The sequence below is a fragment of the Rutidosis leptorrhynchoides genome, unplaced genomic scaffold (genome assembly GCF_046630445.1).
Source record: "Rutidosis leptorrhynchoides isolate AG116_Rl617_1_P2 unplaced genomic scaffold, CSIRO_AGI_Rlap_v1 contig390, whole genome shotgun sequence".
In the NCBI taxonomy this organism is placed as follows: Eukaryota; Viridiplantae; Streptophyta; class Magnoliopsida; order Asterales; family Asteraceae; genus Rutidosis; species Rutidosis leptorrhynchoides.
This window is the reverse complement of record NW_027266626.1, coordinates 37,223-56,596: the sequence shown is the minus strand read 5'-3', so window position 1 is coordinate 56,596 and position 19,374 is coordinate 37,223. Positions and strand designations below refer to the sequence as shown.

Genomic DNA, 19,374 nt, shown 5'->3' with positions numbered 1-19,374 from the left:
TATGTCATCCAATAGAAATAAAAAAGTGGCAATAAAATTCAAAATTATCACTTGATTTAGAATATAATTTATATGGTTATCAATTTGCCAATTGTAGATGCACATGAAATATAATACAACATTCGAAGGTGGTCGTTATTTGAATAACCTCTATGTACCATATGGAAAATAAACATAAAACGGACAATAACTAAGCGACTAATAATATAATATTATGCAAATCGAGAGATGGTCCAATGTTAAGATATTTCCTCCATCATACGGATACGGATTCGACTCTCGAAGAAGCGAATTTTGGGTGAGTAAATTATATTTTGTATTTCCAAAAAAATCAACTTTTTTTTTTGCCATCGAACTTGGAAGGAGACACAAAGTTTATAATAGTATATCTACTTGCAAAACAACGACCACATATGAAATAAATAAGAATGTTAAATGTTTTATAAACCACTTTTATGAAATATTTATTAGGAGAAGTCATTTTATCCTAATGATGAAATAATTTATTTTGATAGATGTTCCAAAATTTATAAATTATTTTGGAAGAGAAAAAATGACGTGACACGTATCATAAACGTTTATGGGCTCAATAATTAAAAAAATTATATGAGGATGCATGAGTCGTATCACAAACAATTTTTGGATCCACTTATAAAAACAAAAATATAAAAACTATTTAATATTATTAGATAAAATAATCATGAATATTAATTTTAATAGTATTTTATATCTTATTTTCATAAAATTTTTTGAATAATAAGAAAATACTATTATTATGTGAAAATTTTAATGTATTTTTATATATGTTCTTACTTAATATATGTATATGTGTATCCTAAGTTTTTTACAAACCTAATAACATAGAAGTTGTACCTCATTAATTAATTAATTCTTGCAAATAATGATTTCATAACATTAAAGTAGTACCCACGTAATATATATACTGTATGATTGTGTATATATATATGAACTCAAAGATTGCATTTCGACCAAAATTTGATTAAAAAGTGTATTGATGTTTAATCAAACTGACCAATATCACCTTAAATTTTATTATAAATTGATCGAGTCCATTCTCTAGTCCGAATAACGGATTGGAATTTTTTTTATTCAACAATTTTAGATTACATAAAAGAGAGTGATCCTCCTGATTCCAAACAATTCTAAAAATTGTGTCCCAAGAGAATCGATTCTATGATCTCCAGAGCAAAAGTCCACTCGAATAATCATTAGACCAACAGGTCCTGATTGCAATCCTTGAAATTTTCAAAACAGCCTATTAGTTCGAAATAATTATAAAGAGGCCTCCTATGAAAATTTTGGCCCCCTTTCTCCTAAGAATAAATACATATATAGTCCTTGTAACTTCTATTCTTTTTTTTGGTGCAGTTGGGCCATCCTGAACTTGAATCAGAGACCTCGCGCTAAATCTATGATAGACATCGAGGAGAAGTTCGGCATCTATCTATTCGCTAAAACCTTTCTTTCAACATAGCGGGATTTGGATCACGGCCCCTTTTTTCTAGTATCATTTAAGTTAGTCTTTTTCCTTTAATCCAGCCAGGCATGCTGTTTTTAGTGGTTTGCTCTAGATCAGCCACCTGTCTTTCTTTCCCGAGTCACAGTCTTTTCTCAGGCCCAAACCCTTTTTTTTCTTAAAAGAAAAAATGGAACTCTTTCAGATGAGATTTTTGGCACCCTCATATCAAAATTCTTGACTCCACCTCTGGTCTGTATCATATCAATTTTTTAAATTTTGATTGAACCAGTTCTAGAATAGTTTAAGGATCCAAAAATCCAAGCAAAGATTAATTATGTTCTTGAAAAGATCTATTTCAACATATATTCGCATGTGAGGTTACATGAAAGATAAGAATCGACGATCTTACATATATAATATGGAAATTTCATTACTCTTATTCTCCTTATCATTATATTTAGGTGATGGAATTGGAACGACTCTAACGTCCAATTACATCAGCCACTAAAATTCTAGAAATCTCTGGTGGAAGTTCGTCAAATCGCTTATATATATTCAAAATTGGACCCTCCCTCTTTGCCAACTCCAATGCTGCCATGTTGTCGATCTCCGGCACAACAAGCATTGTAAGAGATCTTATCTTCAGAATGAAGTCAATGCACTTATCAAGGAGTTGATCATTCTCCTCTAACTTGCTATGTCCCGATAGCAACCTTGTTACCGGAGCATAACTGCAGTTGATTTCCAAGTTATCAACGCCCAAGTCAAACATGACACAAGTAAGAGCGATCCCAAATCGTCTTAAGCAAGACCTTTGTCATGTCCGTCGTGTAGGCCACCGGAACTGTTGCGGCTGCTTTAATACCGAATTACTGTCCCTAAGGACCCAGCCACCGGTACAGACTTGGTGTTTCTCCGATATGAAGCCGCCTACGTGGAGCCTCCATGAATCATTCGCGATGGCTTCCATGAAGTGTGTCCAACGAACTGGTGTGGTTCTGCCATTGAAATGAAGTTAATTAGGTCAAGTAATTGTTATTAATATGAGGGTAATTAATTAGCTCTATGTCAAGTGAATAAATTGTTACATTTGATGAGTATTTATAGGTGCAAAATTAAGCTTAACTAGCATGTAACTGGGAAAAAAAGGTGCAATAAATTGTTTTAGTATAGTCAAAACTTAATTTAATGTTTTGACCATATAAAAATTAAAATAAATATTTATTTACAGTCAAAATTAAATTAAATATTTGACGCATACAAAAATTAAATTAAATATTGAATTACATTTAATTAAATAATTAATCCTATTTTTTATGGTCAAATATTTAGTTTACTTTTTTTTTAATTGAGAAAATTTAATGCTATGCTCACATACAAAAATTAAAAACTTCATATTTAAATCAAATGTATGAAGACGTACAGTGAATAATTGAAAATTTTACTTCAAAAAAAAAAAAAAAAAAAAATCTTAAGCAAAATTTTCCGAAGGAGTTATATGTGACCAGGTCTTTGTGTAACAATTAAAAAACCTCCGTATGAAACATCCGCTTCACCAATTTCATGAAATTAGGGTTTAATTACAAATATATAAAATTCGGTGTTTGTTCCCGTAATTTACAGAATAATCAAATTGAGTTGTTTCAGCTAAACTAATTTCGACACGTGCCTATATATTAACTTTTTACATTATTTATTATAAAAATATATATATATAGGATTATAACTTTTTTTAAAAATAATTATTATAATTGATTTGTTATATTTAATATATTAATTAAAAAATTTTAAAATTTCATTTTATTTACCTTTAAATTTAATGTTTCACATAAATTTAAATATTTTTGAATGCAAACTATTTATTATTTATACGATAAATTTATGTATTTATTCTTTAAAATTCAGATCCTCCGTAGAACGTATGGGCACTGCAACTTGTACTATTTTTTTTTATACAGAAGGAAAATATTATTAATAATAAAAATTATTGGTCGAGTCTCGACAATTCGGATAAAAGCTATAGCCCTCCAAACTATCTAAAAATCGTAAGTATTGTCGAAACATCGTCCAACATCAAACTATATATCGAGAAAAATTATAACAAAAATATCGAAAATACAAACGTCTAACTTAGATACATGAACATCCGATATAACCAAATAATAATAATGTTAATTAAGCATAAAATAATATCATGAAAACAAGAATTGAAATAGATGTCCGCTGAAACTCAATTATTTTCTTTTATTCAACAATCCCAACGGTGATGTTAAAATTCAGCCGTTAAATATAAAAAAATTTATATTGATATTTTTGTATCATACAGTCCAATACAAAACAACAAGAGCAAAACCTCTCATCAAAAATATTACATCAAAATATGATTACAGTAAAACCTCGATAAATGAATACTCTTGCGACCAAAAAAATATATTCGTTTAACGAGATTATTTATTTATCGATAAATGAATAATATATTCATTTATCTATAAATGAATTTTTATTCATTTAAAGGTTTTTTTTATTATGCATTAGTTTTTCTATTCATTTTTTCATATACAGTACAATGCATTAGGCTTTCCATGTCCGATTCATTTTCCCATGTTCCCATATGAAGGTACAATGAAGGTGTACGTATCTTTCAATGTGTCATCAAAAGAAGCATATCAAGCAGTAATTACCTTACGGAACTACTTGATGGCGTATGGCCTGACGTCCGGTGGCCGTAGGGAGATTTCCAGGATCCATTTCCAACTGGACCTAGGGTTTGTAAAAGAAAGCAGCCTTGATGCAAAAATAAAATCTGTAAACTGAGATTAATATGTCAATCCAAGATATATAACACTAATATAGAGGATATTAGGTCATATTGGACGCCTGAATCGAATTCCTAATGGGGGGAGCAGAAAAGAATCGAAATATAAGAGGCTTTGGGTTTTCTCGAGTGAAATCTGGCACTGTCGGGAAAATGATCAGAGAGTTATGGGTGTTTGGAATTTCAGGGTCATGTCTGAGTGAAATGATAGGGGAAAGACTAAGGAAGAGATTGCAACTTGAATCAAGGTAAAAGGATAAGAAATGAGTGTTTTGTGAGTGTTCAAAGTGGGTGGATGAAAGCTGGACGGAAATACAGTTACAGCAGGAAAGCACCAAGCTAATTCCTAAATCATACATAAGAGTAAGGTTACTTCTCATTTTCTCATTAACTGGTCTGCCCTAAACGGGAAAGACTGAACATACTTATACTCACATGTGTGGTCAAGAGAGAGTCAAAAGACTTGCTCTCCAAGGACTGACACAAGGATAAAAACGCAAATAACACAAATATAGGGACTGCTCCAGCGTTGCAAACGACTTACGGAGTAAGGAAATGTCATTTAAACCCCTACAACTACTGCAAATAATTAAACAAGTCCTTAACAAATTTATTCGAAACTTAGAAGAGTAGAGATATTAATTCATCTCCACATAAGATGCTCGGGTGCTTGCCTTTAGTCACTTGATAGATTCTTGCTTTCACGTCCGGCAGGGATTCTGGCAGCTTTCCGGTACAATTTCCGGCGTTGACCAGGGCTGGGCCAGAGTTGACTTTTGTTCCTTTCTTCCGATTGATTGCTAGAGTTCTGGAATAGCCACAGGGGGATGCTCCGCCATCATCCTCCCACTCTTGGGAAGGAATCTTCATAAGGGAGGAGTTGATCTTGATCAACGGGCACAATGACAATGCAGTAAGAGGGTACTGAGCAATGGACTCCATCTCCTAGTTCAAGCTTGTAGTGGCCTTTGTCCATAACGCCAACGATCTCGAAAGGATCCTCTCTTGTATACTCCAGTAGCTCACACCCTTGTATTTCGTACCATATCCACACTTGCTCCATTTCACACTGACCAAATCCCCCACATGGAATTGATGCTTCTCCAGACTTCGGTCATGAACGGGAAAAGATGGAACTTCTTCAGGAATAGACGGCAAATTCATGGTGGCAGGCTTGGGACTGGAAGAGATTCCAACCAAGAGAGACTCGTTCACATTGTTCATATTAAGTTCACAAATACTAGCAATTGGAGTCTTCCGAGGGGGAGTGAACAACCATACCATTATTTTGTAAAGGGAACAGTGCCAACAGTACTTAAATCACTAGTAGGCATATCTAGGAGACCCTTATCAGTATCAACCTTCATGGACAACTTTCTAGGGGCAATCGCAAAAGCATGATCGAATGTAGCAGTCCTAGAATTCCCATTCATAGTGGCATTTTCAAGTTTGGGTTTTACCTGGTTTGTAGATGGACATGGACACCTGTGGAGGTGTGCTAAGGTGATACCTAGGCTCTTTGGCGCCTTCTCCTCTTCCTTGACGGTCGGATTGCGGGGCAAGAGGTTGTACCGAGTCCCACCCTTCGTAAAAGTATATGTATTTTCGAAGCCATCGTGTTTAACTCTAGTATCATATAACCAGGGTCTTCCTAAGAGAAGGTGACAAGCGGTCATAGGGATGACGTCACACAATGCTTCATCTGCATAGCCTCCAATAGAGAATGGGACTCTAGCCTTCTTCCAAACTCTAACGGAGTGTTGGGATCGACCCGTGAAAGACTATATGGAGTGGGGTGTGGGACAGTTTGTAGGGCCAGTTTATCCACCATCTTTTCACTTGCAACGTTCTCACAAGCTCCTCCATCAATGATAAGTTCACAAACCTTGCCATTAGACTTGCACCGAGTGTGGAAAAGAGATTTCCTTCTCCAATCTTCGCCCTTGGTCGAGATGCTCAACAAGTTCAGTAGCACAAGGAGGTCTCCTTCTTCATCACCGTGACATTGTACTTCTTCTATAGCATCCTGCTCACATTGGATATGATTTTCTTCTTGAAGAACTTCCTGGTTCACTTCCTTGCCTTGCTCATCAACATAAATGACTCTTCTAGTAACATTGCTTTGGCTTCATTGGCAAAATGCCCTGGCTGCCCACATTTGTAGCAGAGTTGATTAGCCCTCGGTGTGGCACTCCTTGGAGGATAAGCTAGGCTAGCATTAGGAGTTCTTGGAGCTAGATTAGGAGCTAACGAAGGCCTATGAGGCATGTAAGGTTTCTGTGCATAAGGAGAGGTTTTGTTGTTGTAGACCGTTACTTGAAATTGAGCTATCCCTTTCCCTTTTCGAGAAGCACTATGCATTAGGTTGGATTCACATTGTAAGGCAATCCCTCTTTACATCACCAAAGGAGTAGTAAGCTTGCAGATTGACCATATCACTCACTTCCATATTCAAACCGAATAGAAACCTAGAAATGGTAATCTCCTCATCTTCTCTTATACCACATTTCAGCATTAGATGTTTAAAGGCTTCGATGTAAGCCTCCACCGTGCCTTCCCTTGCTTTAGTTCTGAGAGGGAGTTAAGTAAAGATTGCCTATAGTTTCGGGGGCAAAGTAGTTCTCCTTCATGATAGACTTCATCTTACTCACGTTTTGACTCTGGATTTTCCTTTGTGCTCTCTTTCATAGCACACATGATCCCACAAACGGAGGCGTGGTCCGTGAGCTTCAAGGCCACAAGCTTGACCTTACGAGCTTCCTCTACTTCCCCGATCTCAAAGATCCTATCAATGGTAGTAATCCAGCCCATGAAAACATCCGGATCTCTTTTCCCATCAAACTTAAGCAGCTCGATTTTAAAATCCCTTAAGACTGTCTCTAGTACCATGTCTATGCTCAAAGAAGTTACCTCGACGCTTGACGGGTGTGAGCGCTCTCCTTCTGAGCTACTGGAGGACTTGTGGGAGTTCTGAGAGCGGTGAGGGCCATGCAGTTTGATCCATGGCTGCCTAGGGGGCGTAGGACTATCAGAAGATGTAGGACTAGCTCGAGGTTTAATCTTCTTCTTCTCACGGTCACGGGATACTTCAAAAGCTTCATTCTTTTGTTTTTCTAGCTCGAGGTCCAGTTGAAGAGAGTCTATCTTGCTGGTTAAAAGACCTACTTGGCGTCTAAAGAAAGACGAGGTCTTCATTTTGGCCAGAAATAGGGACTTGCGAAGCTTGGCCAGAGAGAGGGGCCTGGCCGGAGTTTGTGTCGTCGGCCGGCAGGGAGGGAGGAGCCGTGCTCTGATACCACTCTGATGGCGTATGGCCTGACGTCCGGTGGCCGTAGGGAGATTTCCAGGATCCATTTCCAACTGGACCTAGGGTTTGTAAAAGAAAGCAGCCTTGATGCAAAAATAAAATCTGTAAACTGAGATTAATATGTCAATCCAAGATATATAACACTAATATAGAGGATATTAGGTCATATTGGACGCCTGAATCGAATTCCTAATGGGGGGAGCAGAAAAGAATCGAAATATAAGAGGCTTTGGGTTTTCTCGAGTGAAATCTGGGCACTGTCGGGAAAATGATCAGAGAGTTATGGGTGTTTGGAATTTCAGGGTCATGTCTGAGTGGAAATGATAGGGGAAAGACTAAGGAAGAGATTGCAACTTGAATCAAGGTAAAAGGGATAAGAAATGAGTGTTTTGTGAGTGTTCAAAGTGGGTGGATGAAAGCTGGACGGAAATACAGTTATAGCAGGAAAGCACCAAGCTAATTCCCTAAATCATACATAAGAGTAAGGTTACTTCTCATTTTCTCATTAACTGGTCTGCCCTAAACGGGAAAGACTGAACATACTTATACTCACATGTGTGGTCAAGAGAGAGTCAAAAGACTTGCTCTCCAAGGACTGACACAAGGATAAAACGCAAATAACACAAATATAGGGACTGCTCCAGCGTTGCAAACGACTTACGGAGTAAGGAAATGTCATTTAAACCCCTAAACTACTGCAAATAATTAAACAAGTCCTTACACAAATTTATTCGAAAACTTAGAAGAGTAGAGATATTAATTCATCTCCACATAAGATGCTAGGGTGCTTGCCTTTAGTCACTTGATAGATTCTTGCTTTCACGTCCGGCAGGGGATTCTGGCAGCTTTCCGGTTCAATTTCCGGCGTTGACCAGGGCTGGGCCAGAGTTGACTTTTGTTCCTTTCTTCCGATTGATTGCTAGAGTTCTGGAATAGCCACAGGGGGATGCTCCGCCATCATATTTTCTACAACACGAGCAGAATAATCCCTCAAGTTTTTCTGGCGCTAGGAAAAATAAAGAATGAGATGAATTTGGTGGGAAAAAAAACAAAAAACTATAGACTCATTTTTGTAAAAAAATGACTTATTGTATGAACATTGTTGCTTGAAAAAAAATATCTATATATATATTATTCATTTATATTTACTTAGGGTCTTTAAGGATTTCAAGAAATTATTCAATAATGCATTTAGCGAAATTATTCATTTAGCCTCTTAACCCAAATCGAGACCGAAAAAAATTATTCATTTGTCGAGGTTATTCATTTATCGAACATTCATTTATCGAGGTTTTACTATATCACGAATTCTTTTGGTGCTCTTCCAACAAATATCATGCCATTGGACCCAAAAATTGTCCAAAACTTTTCGGCATACAAATCATGATTTCCCACCGATTCATCGTACAACACAATTTTGCCCCTGAGAAACTACAATATAACATGACATAATAATCTCCTCAACGATCATCATAAAGGGGCACATATATCGAGATCATCTTTATGAAGAGAAGCATTAGAAAGTTAGGAGTCTTGGAGCTTTGCTTTTTCAAAAGTAAATTCTTAATGACAGTGGTCGCTTCTTCAACTTTCAATGCAAAATCCATCCCTAGTCGAAGTCCAACCAAGGCAAGCTTTTTAGGGATGGGTTGCGGCTTATCGCTTATTGTAACGATAATTTCTATAATCAAGCCATTAAGATCATTGAACTTGAATTTATAGATACTTTTTGTGGATCGATCAGATCTATAAAAAGTCTGAAAAGAGCTAGTGAAAGTCCTCGACTTCTTAGCTGGGGGTTTTCTTATCTTGATTGCAAGGATAAAATTCAAGTTTGTGTTAGTAATTGGAACGGTAAATAAATTTTTTGTAGGAAGTTCCTCCTTGTTGGCCGAGATTGCAGAATCCTTCTCCACAACAATTTCTTCACTTTCCTTAATAATCTCCATCGGTTCCTCAATAATGTTACTTTCGTCATTAATTAGGATTATTGTGGACGAATTTTCCCGGATAGCATGAGAAACGGAATATCCAGCATTATTAGCTTCTTTATTACTATTTGATAAAATTCCCATCTCAGAGATCAAATTAGAAGAAATTGATTGTTGAGAATCTGGAACCACAGTATCTGAATTGGAATTTCCTACAATCAGATTGGTAGCTGGCAAACTAGAAAAAAATCTCCACATTTGACTCGAAAGATTGATAAGCATTAGGTACACCAACAAAGCCTGAGGTCGATGGCTTATGAATAACTAAATTTCGAAGAGAAAAGGTATATTTTCGTCCCTCACGTTTCACCTGTAACACTTTTTCAGTCTTTCACGTTTTTCTGTTAATCTAAAAAATTTTCACGTTTCTCGCTAGCGGCCACACACTCTCTGATGTTAACTTTGCACATGTGGCACGTAGTGGCGTCTAGTCAGCTAACGAACCAATATATTTGTGACATGTGTTATTTGATTCATCAAAAAATTTGATACATCATAAAAAAATACATGTTTTCTTTGCAAAAATTGTGATGTGGCAAAATTTTTGTGACATGGCATTGACATGTGTCGCAATTATATGAGTCTGTTAGCTTATTAGGCATGAATTGGCGCCACGGAACGCCACATAGGTGAAGTTAATGGCGAAGGGGTGTGTATGGCCGTCAGCAAGAAACGTTAGGATTTTTTAAGTTAACGAAAAACCGTAAAGATTAAAAAAATATTACAGATAAAACGTGAAGGACGAAAATATACATTTTATCAAATCTCGAACGATATTATCATCACCCAGCGTGCGCTTCCCGACGTGAATTGGTTTGGCATAAATAAATTCCTCCACTACGACTCTAACTTGTACTATGATAAAGTAAATATATTCAACATATATAAAATGTGCATACGTACATATGCAAGAGTCCAAAGGACATAATATTAAAACCAAACTTTATTTAGGGTTTAAGGTCACTTAATATAAGTTAAAATATATTTTAATTGAGTCAAAGTAAATTAAATTAAATCGAAATGAGATGATTTAAATGAGACGAGGTGGATCGAAACGGAAAAAGAACACGGTTCCAATGCGCCGGCGCATACTTGATTCTCGAAAGAGATGAAACCATTCAAATGAAGCCTCCAAGCATTACCAACTTATGGATTCCACGAAATGTGGTGAATTAATGAGAGGTAATAAAAACTGAAACTATGAAGTTTCTTCTTCTTTTTTCCCTTTTTGTGATTGCAAACAAGTATAGATCAAATTTTCATTGAAATGAAAGCAACAAACTGCAAGTTTTCTTCATCACTACTAACATCGACTCGATGCATCTTTAAAAAAAAAAAAAAAAAAAAAAAAAAAAAAAAAAAAAAACCAGCTAACAGGATCTACTGAATTACCATGAATACTACACTGCAATTGATTTTAACGAACAGTAATTTCAAGTTCTTGACGATGGTCTTTTTAAGAGCAAGGAGCCTATTTTAATTGGAATGGGGAATTTCAGTGATCTCTTTCTCTTTCCCAGCCAAGTAAAGCATCCCCTCCAATGCGTACCTTGCTTTCTTTTTCGCCATGATTGCATCTTTGACTCTTTTTTGAGCCTCGAACCTTGCCTGTGTGGCAGCCCTGTTCATCGACATGGAAGCGACTTTGGCAGCGGCCACAAGTGCTTTGGACGAATTCTTGTCCACGAGTCTCCTTGTGTCCTCGGCGTCATGGCTATGGCGCCCGAATTTGAAGAATAGGAAGTCGGGGTTCGAGCACGTGGGGCAGGTAAAGCCACTGTCAGTGGTAGTGATGCAGGAGGAGTGGGAAATTGAGGGGCACTTGAGGCACATGAGGCGGAGTGGAGGCGGAGGACAGCGACCTTCATCATAGACTTCTAGGCAGATTGGGCAGAAGGCGTCGGCATTGTTCTTGAGAACACAGTTCGTGCAGAGGAGGCAGAAGGCGGCTTTGTGGTGGATGTTGTGGAGTATCCACCGTGATTCATCATCCACTTGACTCTTCTGGTTGGCACAGATGCCACAACTTTCCTTAGCTGTAACGTGGTGGTTCAATTTCTCCATGAAAATGAGAAATTAGGGTTTTTTTCTAACCTCTTTTAATTGGAAAAGAAATAGGGCTAATTATTCTGTATACAAGTGAATGGATATGATGGAGTACTTAGTATTTATAAGAGTAAAAAAGATATAATATGTAATTTTCCAGAGAAAGAAAAAGTGGAAGTAATTATTTTAGCAATTGTAAAATTCAAAATTAAATATTAGGAAATTTTATTTATAGTATTTCAAGATTTTCAACTATAATTTTGTCCCTCATATATCCACTAGTTTTTTTTTTTTTTTTTTTTCCTTTTTAATTTGACAAAAAATGATTACAAATTGAGAAGAAAAAAATTCAAGATATATGATTACCAATAATTAATAGGATGTGTGAATGGATTAGATTTGACCAAAAACCAATCCAATTTAAATAAAAAATCCAGTAATTTTGGATTGAATTGGATTTTTCAAATTTCCTCGAATTACAAGTTGATTGCTACAACGATGGATTGAATTAGATTAAATTGAGTGGATTTGACGATAAAAAACTATTTGTTTCAATTTTAACGTTTCTAACACTATTTTGAAGATTAAATGAATTTTTGAAGCTGTGGTAACCACATTCCATGCATATAACTAATCTAATTTTTTAAGGGTGTCATTCCCGTAGATACTTAGATTAAGTGTGTATTGCTCTTTCAGTCATCAAGTTCTAGATTGAATAAGATGCAAGGCAAAAGTTATTGTCAAAATATATAGTATTATTAAACTAAATCCAAGCATTAAAAACTATCAACAACAACTACTTAGATGATCAATACATTCACATGACATAATATATAACAAAATTCAATATATATGAGCAGCGTTGCCAAAATGTAAAATCGCGAAATGATAATAATTTGCGATATGAATAATTTCAAATAGCATATATACACAAAAAGCGCGCATCCATGAAAGACAATATTTAAACATAAAATGTAATAATAACCATATGTAATACATGTTCTTTTTTAATTGATGTTTGTGATATGGTCTAATTATATACTATTTCTACGAGGAATTGGAAATATGTTTTCTCATATCATTGCGGACACAAAGAAATTAGTATGGCGAACCAAAGCGTGTCCTATTAATTAAGATATTTTTTTTATTGAAAGATTATGGATTTGATTTTTCGTTTTTTAAGTGGATAGTTTGTATTAAAAATTTTATTAAAAAAAAAAATTGGTATGAAATTTGAAATCTATAAGTTGTTAAAGAAAAATACTACGTGGTACGTACGTCATTCAACATGCACTCACGTGCCATGTTAATCAATCATGTCAGGAAAATTATAAAGTTTTAATGTATTATAAATTGAAATAACCAAAAATTTCTCCCCATGTGACCTCTTAATCTTAATTGAAGCAAACAACAGAGTCAAAAATTCAAAAAACAAATCAATTGGGTTACTAGAGATATCCCTATTGATAGGTTTGTGTGGGTTTGCATTACTAATGTTCCGCTTTACGTATGGGAAAGAGGTTTTTTTGTTAAGTTAGTTGGTCTATTCGGAAAGTATGTTTGCGCAAGTCCAGAAATAGAATCGAAGAAACGGTTAGATGTTGCAAAGGTGCTTGTTTTAGTCTCAAACAAGGATAATGTTACTGAACTCATCAATGTCCAAGTCCATGCTGAAAGTTTCAAAGTGTTTGTTGTTGAGAATTTGTGTCAAGACTTTATAATAGATATCAACAAAGTAAATTACATTGATGATATCTGATATATTAAACAAATTGAGAGTTCAGGAGAAATCCCATCGTTAAAAAACATGATTGGTGGCGGTATGAATGAAGAAGAGATGAGGTTCAATTCCATGCATGTTTCTTGCTCGAAATCTAAGGACGATGTCGAGCCTTCCAATGGAAAAGAAGCAGATTTGGAAAAGCGCATAATTAATTTGCCTAGAGAGGATACAGAACCAGCAGTCAACACATCATTTAAATCTTCAGCTATGATTGAAGCATGCAAAGAGTTAGCCCCTGAATCGCAGCCAGTAAATTCTTCGATCATGTCAAGCCCCATTCATTTGGGTTATGCTCCTTCCCCTTTTAATCTTGAACTCACTAATGTTCTAATCAACATTGAATCTCCTCTGAGCCTCCTGGAATTCCCCAGCAAGAAACTAATGGATGAAAAATCAAATTCTAAAATATGATCCTATTTTGGTGAAGCTATCGAACCAGTTATCAAAGGTAATCTCCTCGGAAGCGAACTCCAAAAGTATAAGAGGATTCCTCCTTCGTGTGGTCCTCTGGTTCCTTCCACATCTCTTGATTCATCCTTCATCTCGGATTTAATTCTATGCAACAATAGGAATAAGTCTCTCCCCGCCGAGAAAATTATTGTTTATGATCGTGATTAAGAAGCCTCTTGAACCGATAGAATTTGGGCTGAGAAACAAGTTATACTTGAAGACATCATACTCAACAGCACTCGAAGAAACTCGTACCTTTTCACAGCAGCTATGATTAATCTGAAAATCAGTTTGCAGGGATTTAGTCAGCCAGGGAGTTTCAATAAAATGTTGTAGGTATTTTTCTCTTACATTGCTCACAAGTGCATCTGTGATTGATCACCTTTCTATCGAATCTGGATTTACGTTTTTGGGTCTACTTTATAATGATTCGATAAGTATTGGTTGGGGCTCTTTTTGCTGCTTATTTATTTGCTGCGTTTTCTCTGCTTGAGGCTTCTCTGTCTTCCCTACTACACATCAGATCCTATAATTCAATAGGTTGCAGTACTTTTCTACTGGTTTTCATTCAATATTCATGCTGGTTTGTCTCGATTATGGTGTACTCTGCTCGTGGTTCATTATGTTTTCTGCTGCTCATTGGACTCTGCACTTTTATCTGGTCTTCAATGTTCTCATGGTGATTGTTTGTTGATTGTATAATGATACTGCCTCATCGTCTTGGTGCTGCTGATCAAATGCATTATCTTTCATGGTTGCTGTTTATGGACTCTATTGCTACTGATTGGTTCCCCATGTTGGAGTGATCCTCCCATTAAATTTTCTGTGTGCAACAAGCTGGATGAAGTGGTTTATATTTGAAAGTGTTCAACCAAAGAAGTGAACAGATCTCAATGTTAACTGGGTAATTCAATGTAATAGATGGTTTTTTTTTTTTCTTCAAAACAGCATTGTAACTGAGGATTGTCCTCGAATCATACTTTGCTTTAAGACGACGTTTTCTCTCTTACGTCTGGTTCTTCATATTCAATTTATCTACGATTGGGGGATAGCTGATTTTAATAAATTCGGCTATCCTAATTTTCTATCTATAAACTTCTAATCTTTAAAACAAAAATCAATTGGGAAAAATTTTGAAGGTCTCAATAACACGATAGAGAATTGCCATACCGTAAATAGAAAAACCATAAAAAGTACTCATTTCATCTAGGAATATAAGTTTTTTAGAATTTTTATTTTTTTTAAATAAATAGCTTTCATATATAATCTTATATATAATAGCAAGATTTTTTCAATTTTAAATCTGTCTTAATAACAAATTCATTTATAAATTGAATTGCAAATTTAATTGTCAAATCAACATTCGACGCATAGCGTTTTATTAATGTATAGTAATTTGACACATGTATTTTAGAACTTTGAATTTAATTAGATTTCAAATTATAATTTTAAATGAATGGTATTATTTTTTCTTTCCTATTCTAATTAAGAAATCAAAACACAATAAAAACATAATGATTCCTAATAAAATTCTACTAATTATTTTTTCCTAATATAATAATTTTATTCCTAATCAATTTCCTATCTATTATTTAAAAAATTATTCCTAATAAAATTATAAAACACTATATTTTTATTAGGAATAAAATTACAAATTTTATTATCAACATCCGATACATGGCGTTTTATTAACGAATAATAATTTGAAAAATATATTTTAAAACTTTGATTTAATTAGGTTTCAAGTAATAATTTTAAGTCAATAATATTTTTTTTCCTATTCTAATTAGGAAATCAAAACACAATAAAAACATAATGATTCCTAATAAAATTCTACCAATTACTTTTTCTTAATATAATAATTTTATTCCTAATCAATTTTCTATCTATTATTATTTAGAAAATTATTCCTAATAAAATTATAATATATTATATTATTTTTTTCTAATTATTTTATTAAATATTTTTTCCTAATTAAAATTTATTATATTCTTTTTTTCTATTCCTAACTAAAATAGACACGTCTTATTTTTTCCTATTCAAACGCGCATATTATTGAAAAAATTATATCTAATCAAATTATAATATATATTATTTTTCTAATTTTTTATTAAACTATTCTTCCTAATAAAATTTTGCTATATTTCTTTCCTATTTTTTATTAAAATGGACATATCTTATTTTTCAAGAAATACGAACAATTAAATTGATTAGATATAATATAAATTTTATTATGAAATCAAATTTTAATATATAATTTTTATTTTTTACTGTATTTATTATTTTTTAAAATAAAATAAATTTTTAATTTTAGGACGGTAGGTTTTGAAATAAAATTAAAATAATTATAATTAATATAGAGTTAAAATAATTATTTTTTATATAATATTTGACATAAATTTAATAGTGTTTAATACGAATAATTATTATATAATTTTTTATATGATATATGTATTTAACTTGGTTAATTTTTAAAGGTACGGATTTTCCGTCCAACAGACAGATCCATTGATTTGTTTAGATCAAAATATGATAAAATTTTTATCTTATTATTAATGTCAATAACTTGAAAAATATGTGTCAAGAGACGGAGAGAATATTAAACTGTGTTTTTTAAGAAACGGACTAGAAAACTCCAAAAATATTTTTCTCATTGTACAGCTCAGTCCTTATTAGTTCAATTGTATAGGAAAGTCCTCCAATCCATAGGTCGTCAGACAGGCCAACGAGTCAACGACTGGTAAGATAAAATATATTACACGACTGGTAAGATAATTTTAAATCTGGCACGTTGCCTCAGAATTAGTTAGCCTCAAGTTTGAGCTAATTCTTTCACGTTCCTTCTCCATATGAAAAATTGCTCAAGTTTTATTTTCATCATTTTGATATATCCTCAAATAGTTCCAGTGTCCAACAAAGATGAAAAATTAAGTTAATTCGTCAATAACTTACTACTTCCGATTTATAATAGTTATATTTTGATTAAAGTTATATAATTTAATTAATGAAATATATTAAAAATATTTATTGAATTTTTTAAAATTAAACAAAACATTATATATAATTTTAAAAAAAAAAATTTATAAAATATTTTTATTTATCTCATTAATTATATAATAATATTAAAATTAAAACATCAACTATGAATAGTTAGAAAAATGGTCAAACTCCTCAGTGCTTGAATTCTTGCCGTGGTTTTTCTCTAAAGAGATGGATGTTCTCCATCAATTACTCTATCAGGTCCGAGCCCTATCGTTGGACACTGTAATATAAAATAAAATAATAATAATAATTTTATTAAGTTTATTTTAAGGGTTATTATCTCATATAAGTTTTTATTCTAGTTTTTTAAAAAAGATAATAACGGATTTTATGTTTAACAATTATAATCCTATTGGATTATATATTTATTTTTAGTTTTCTAAGTAATAGACGGGAAAAAAATTGTGGGGATTTTTGATTCATGATGAAAAATGTAATTGGATGAACTCAATTTTATTATGATAATTAGATATATATATATATATATAAGATATTATAAATGTAGTAATTTAAAAAAAAAAAAGAAAAAAAAAAAAAAAAAAAAGATTGCATCACTTTTTTGGAAGATCTAGATAGCATCACATAATGATATAACTTTTATATCTTATTTTACACCAATAACCATACATAAAGTTTTGATTAGTTTGACTGAATATTGAAAACATACTCATGATAGTCATGAACGTCAATATATATTGAGTTCATGTATTGACTGCCCTGCAATTGTCTCTGATCTCTCCTTCATCATCAGTTATAATATTGATGTTACCCAGCTTGATCATCGCTGCTGTAAAGTCAGACTTGAAGGCTAAATAGTTTTGAGCGTATTTCTTCACCAATTCATCAGTACCGTTAACGTTACCATCTCCCTTATATAACTCCTGATCAGAATGGAAAAGTCCTTTTTAACCAACAGGTTGCGATAAAATGCAGTGTCGAATGAATCCGGACTGGTTACATCAGTGTTGGCTAAGTTGTCATCTCCTCCACTCGAAGAGCAATTGTTCTGTAGGGTCATTTTGTAGTTTTGGTCTATATCTTCACCATCTGTATAAATCCTAGAGCGAAAGGTGAGACACCTACCTCTGCCAATAGTATGGGCACCTGAAAGAGCTACAAGATCGGTTAGGTCCAAGCCCCGACTTTGGAAGGTCGCGTTAAGCTGCGATAGGTTGAAAATTGGTGGAGGAAGATTGGTGTTAGCTAGGCTCAAGCTAGCATTTTTTGAATCCTTTCTCCCGACCTTCACGCTGTAGTAAGGACCTCCCAACTATATTGTCAATAAATCAAAAGTTAAATTCACTCTTGTCAATATATATGGTCACCGAACTCTTCAGAAATAATTATGTGAGTTATGCTAGACGTCTTTAATTTAAATCACATATTCTATCGCGAGTCAGTGCAATTAGCTTCGAACTTTTAGATCTTTTCAATTCATAATCATGTCATATGACGATATGTTCCGTACGTCTAGGCCAAAGCTTCAAAAAATAAAAATAAGTGAAAGGAAACCAAACTGAACTAGACTATTCGGTTTGAATTGGTTTTTCAGTTTGAACCGTATATTGCCTATCTCTAATATGGTTATTATAGTATACACTATATACTTACAATATCAATGGAGTCTCGAGCTGCAACTGCCAAGATGTCTGCACAGGAGACTTTTCCTTTCCCACAAACTTCGTCGACTTTTGTTTTGATCTGGTCTATTACTTCAAATCCTCTCACTGAATTTAAATTTGGGCCGGCCGTCTTTTCCCCCGTGAAAGTGTTTGGTATGTCATCTAGCAGGATTGATCCATCACAACCCTGCAAAATCAACAATATTATTAAAAGCTTAATTTTAAGCTCATTGAGTATATTTCGTCAGCAATCAAATGTATGTATCTCTCATTCAAAATTATTTAACTTATAATATTAATGTAGATCAAATATATATACTTGGACGAAGCAATCATGGAAATGCATGCGAAGGAGGGAAGCACCCATCCTTTTTTCATCTTGTATAGCATCATAGACAACCGATCTGATGGTTGACATCGCAAGAAGGCAATTAGAGAAATTGAGACCAAGTAGGGCATTTGATGGTATAACCATCATACTAGCAACTACAAGTGACAAGAAGAGAAATTGACTAGTAATAGCCATTACTTCTTCTATTATATATCAGCTTAATTATGTATTAGTAGTATTTTCGATGCTTCGATGATTAAAGCATAAGTGGGTATTTATAGCCACACTTGGCTGGTATTAAATAACATGAAATGTGTCATCCACATTCCATACGAGATAGACTACTACTTTATTTTATATTGTTAATTTGTTAAGAGTATTTTTCTGGTAACAATGAGATTGATATTAGTTTATTTGGTTTGGACTTTTTGAATATGGTCCAATGATCTTCAAGCCTGTAATTCCTTAATTAATTTATAATCTTAACGGACTGTATTCTCTAGTGCG

General features: G+C 33.7%; 1 protein-coding gene and 1 pseudogene across 1 annotated transcript; both read right to left on the bottom strand.

Moving 5' to 3' along the window:
- Nucleotides 1-10,844: 10,844 nt before the first annotated feature.
- On the bottom strand, nucleotides 10,845-11,657 carry LOC139883396 (uncharacterized). Its single transcript, XM_071867576.1, has 3 exons — nucleotides 11,143-11,657; nucleotides 10,986-10,998; nucleotides 10,845-10,916 (listed from the first exon to the last, which is right to left on the bottom strand). Exons 1-3 carry the CDS (start codon nucleotides 11,655-11,657, stop codon nucleotides 10,845-10,847), a joined length of 600 nt encoding a protein of 199 aa, XP_071723677.1.
- A 5,958-nt stretch (nucleotides 11,658-17,615) lies between these two features.
- LOC139883395 (peroxidase RIP1-like) lies at nucleotides 17,616-19,062 on the bottom strand (annotated as a pseudogene).
- Between the last annotated feature and the right edge of the window lie 312 nt (nucleotides 19,063-19,374).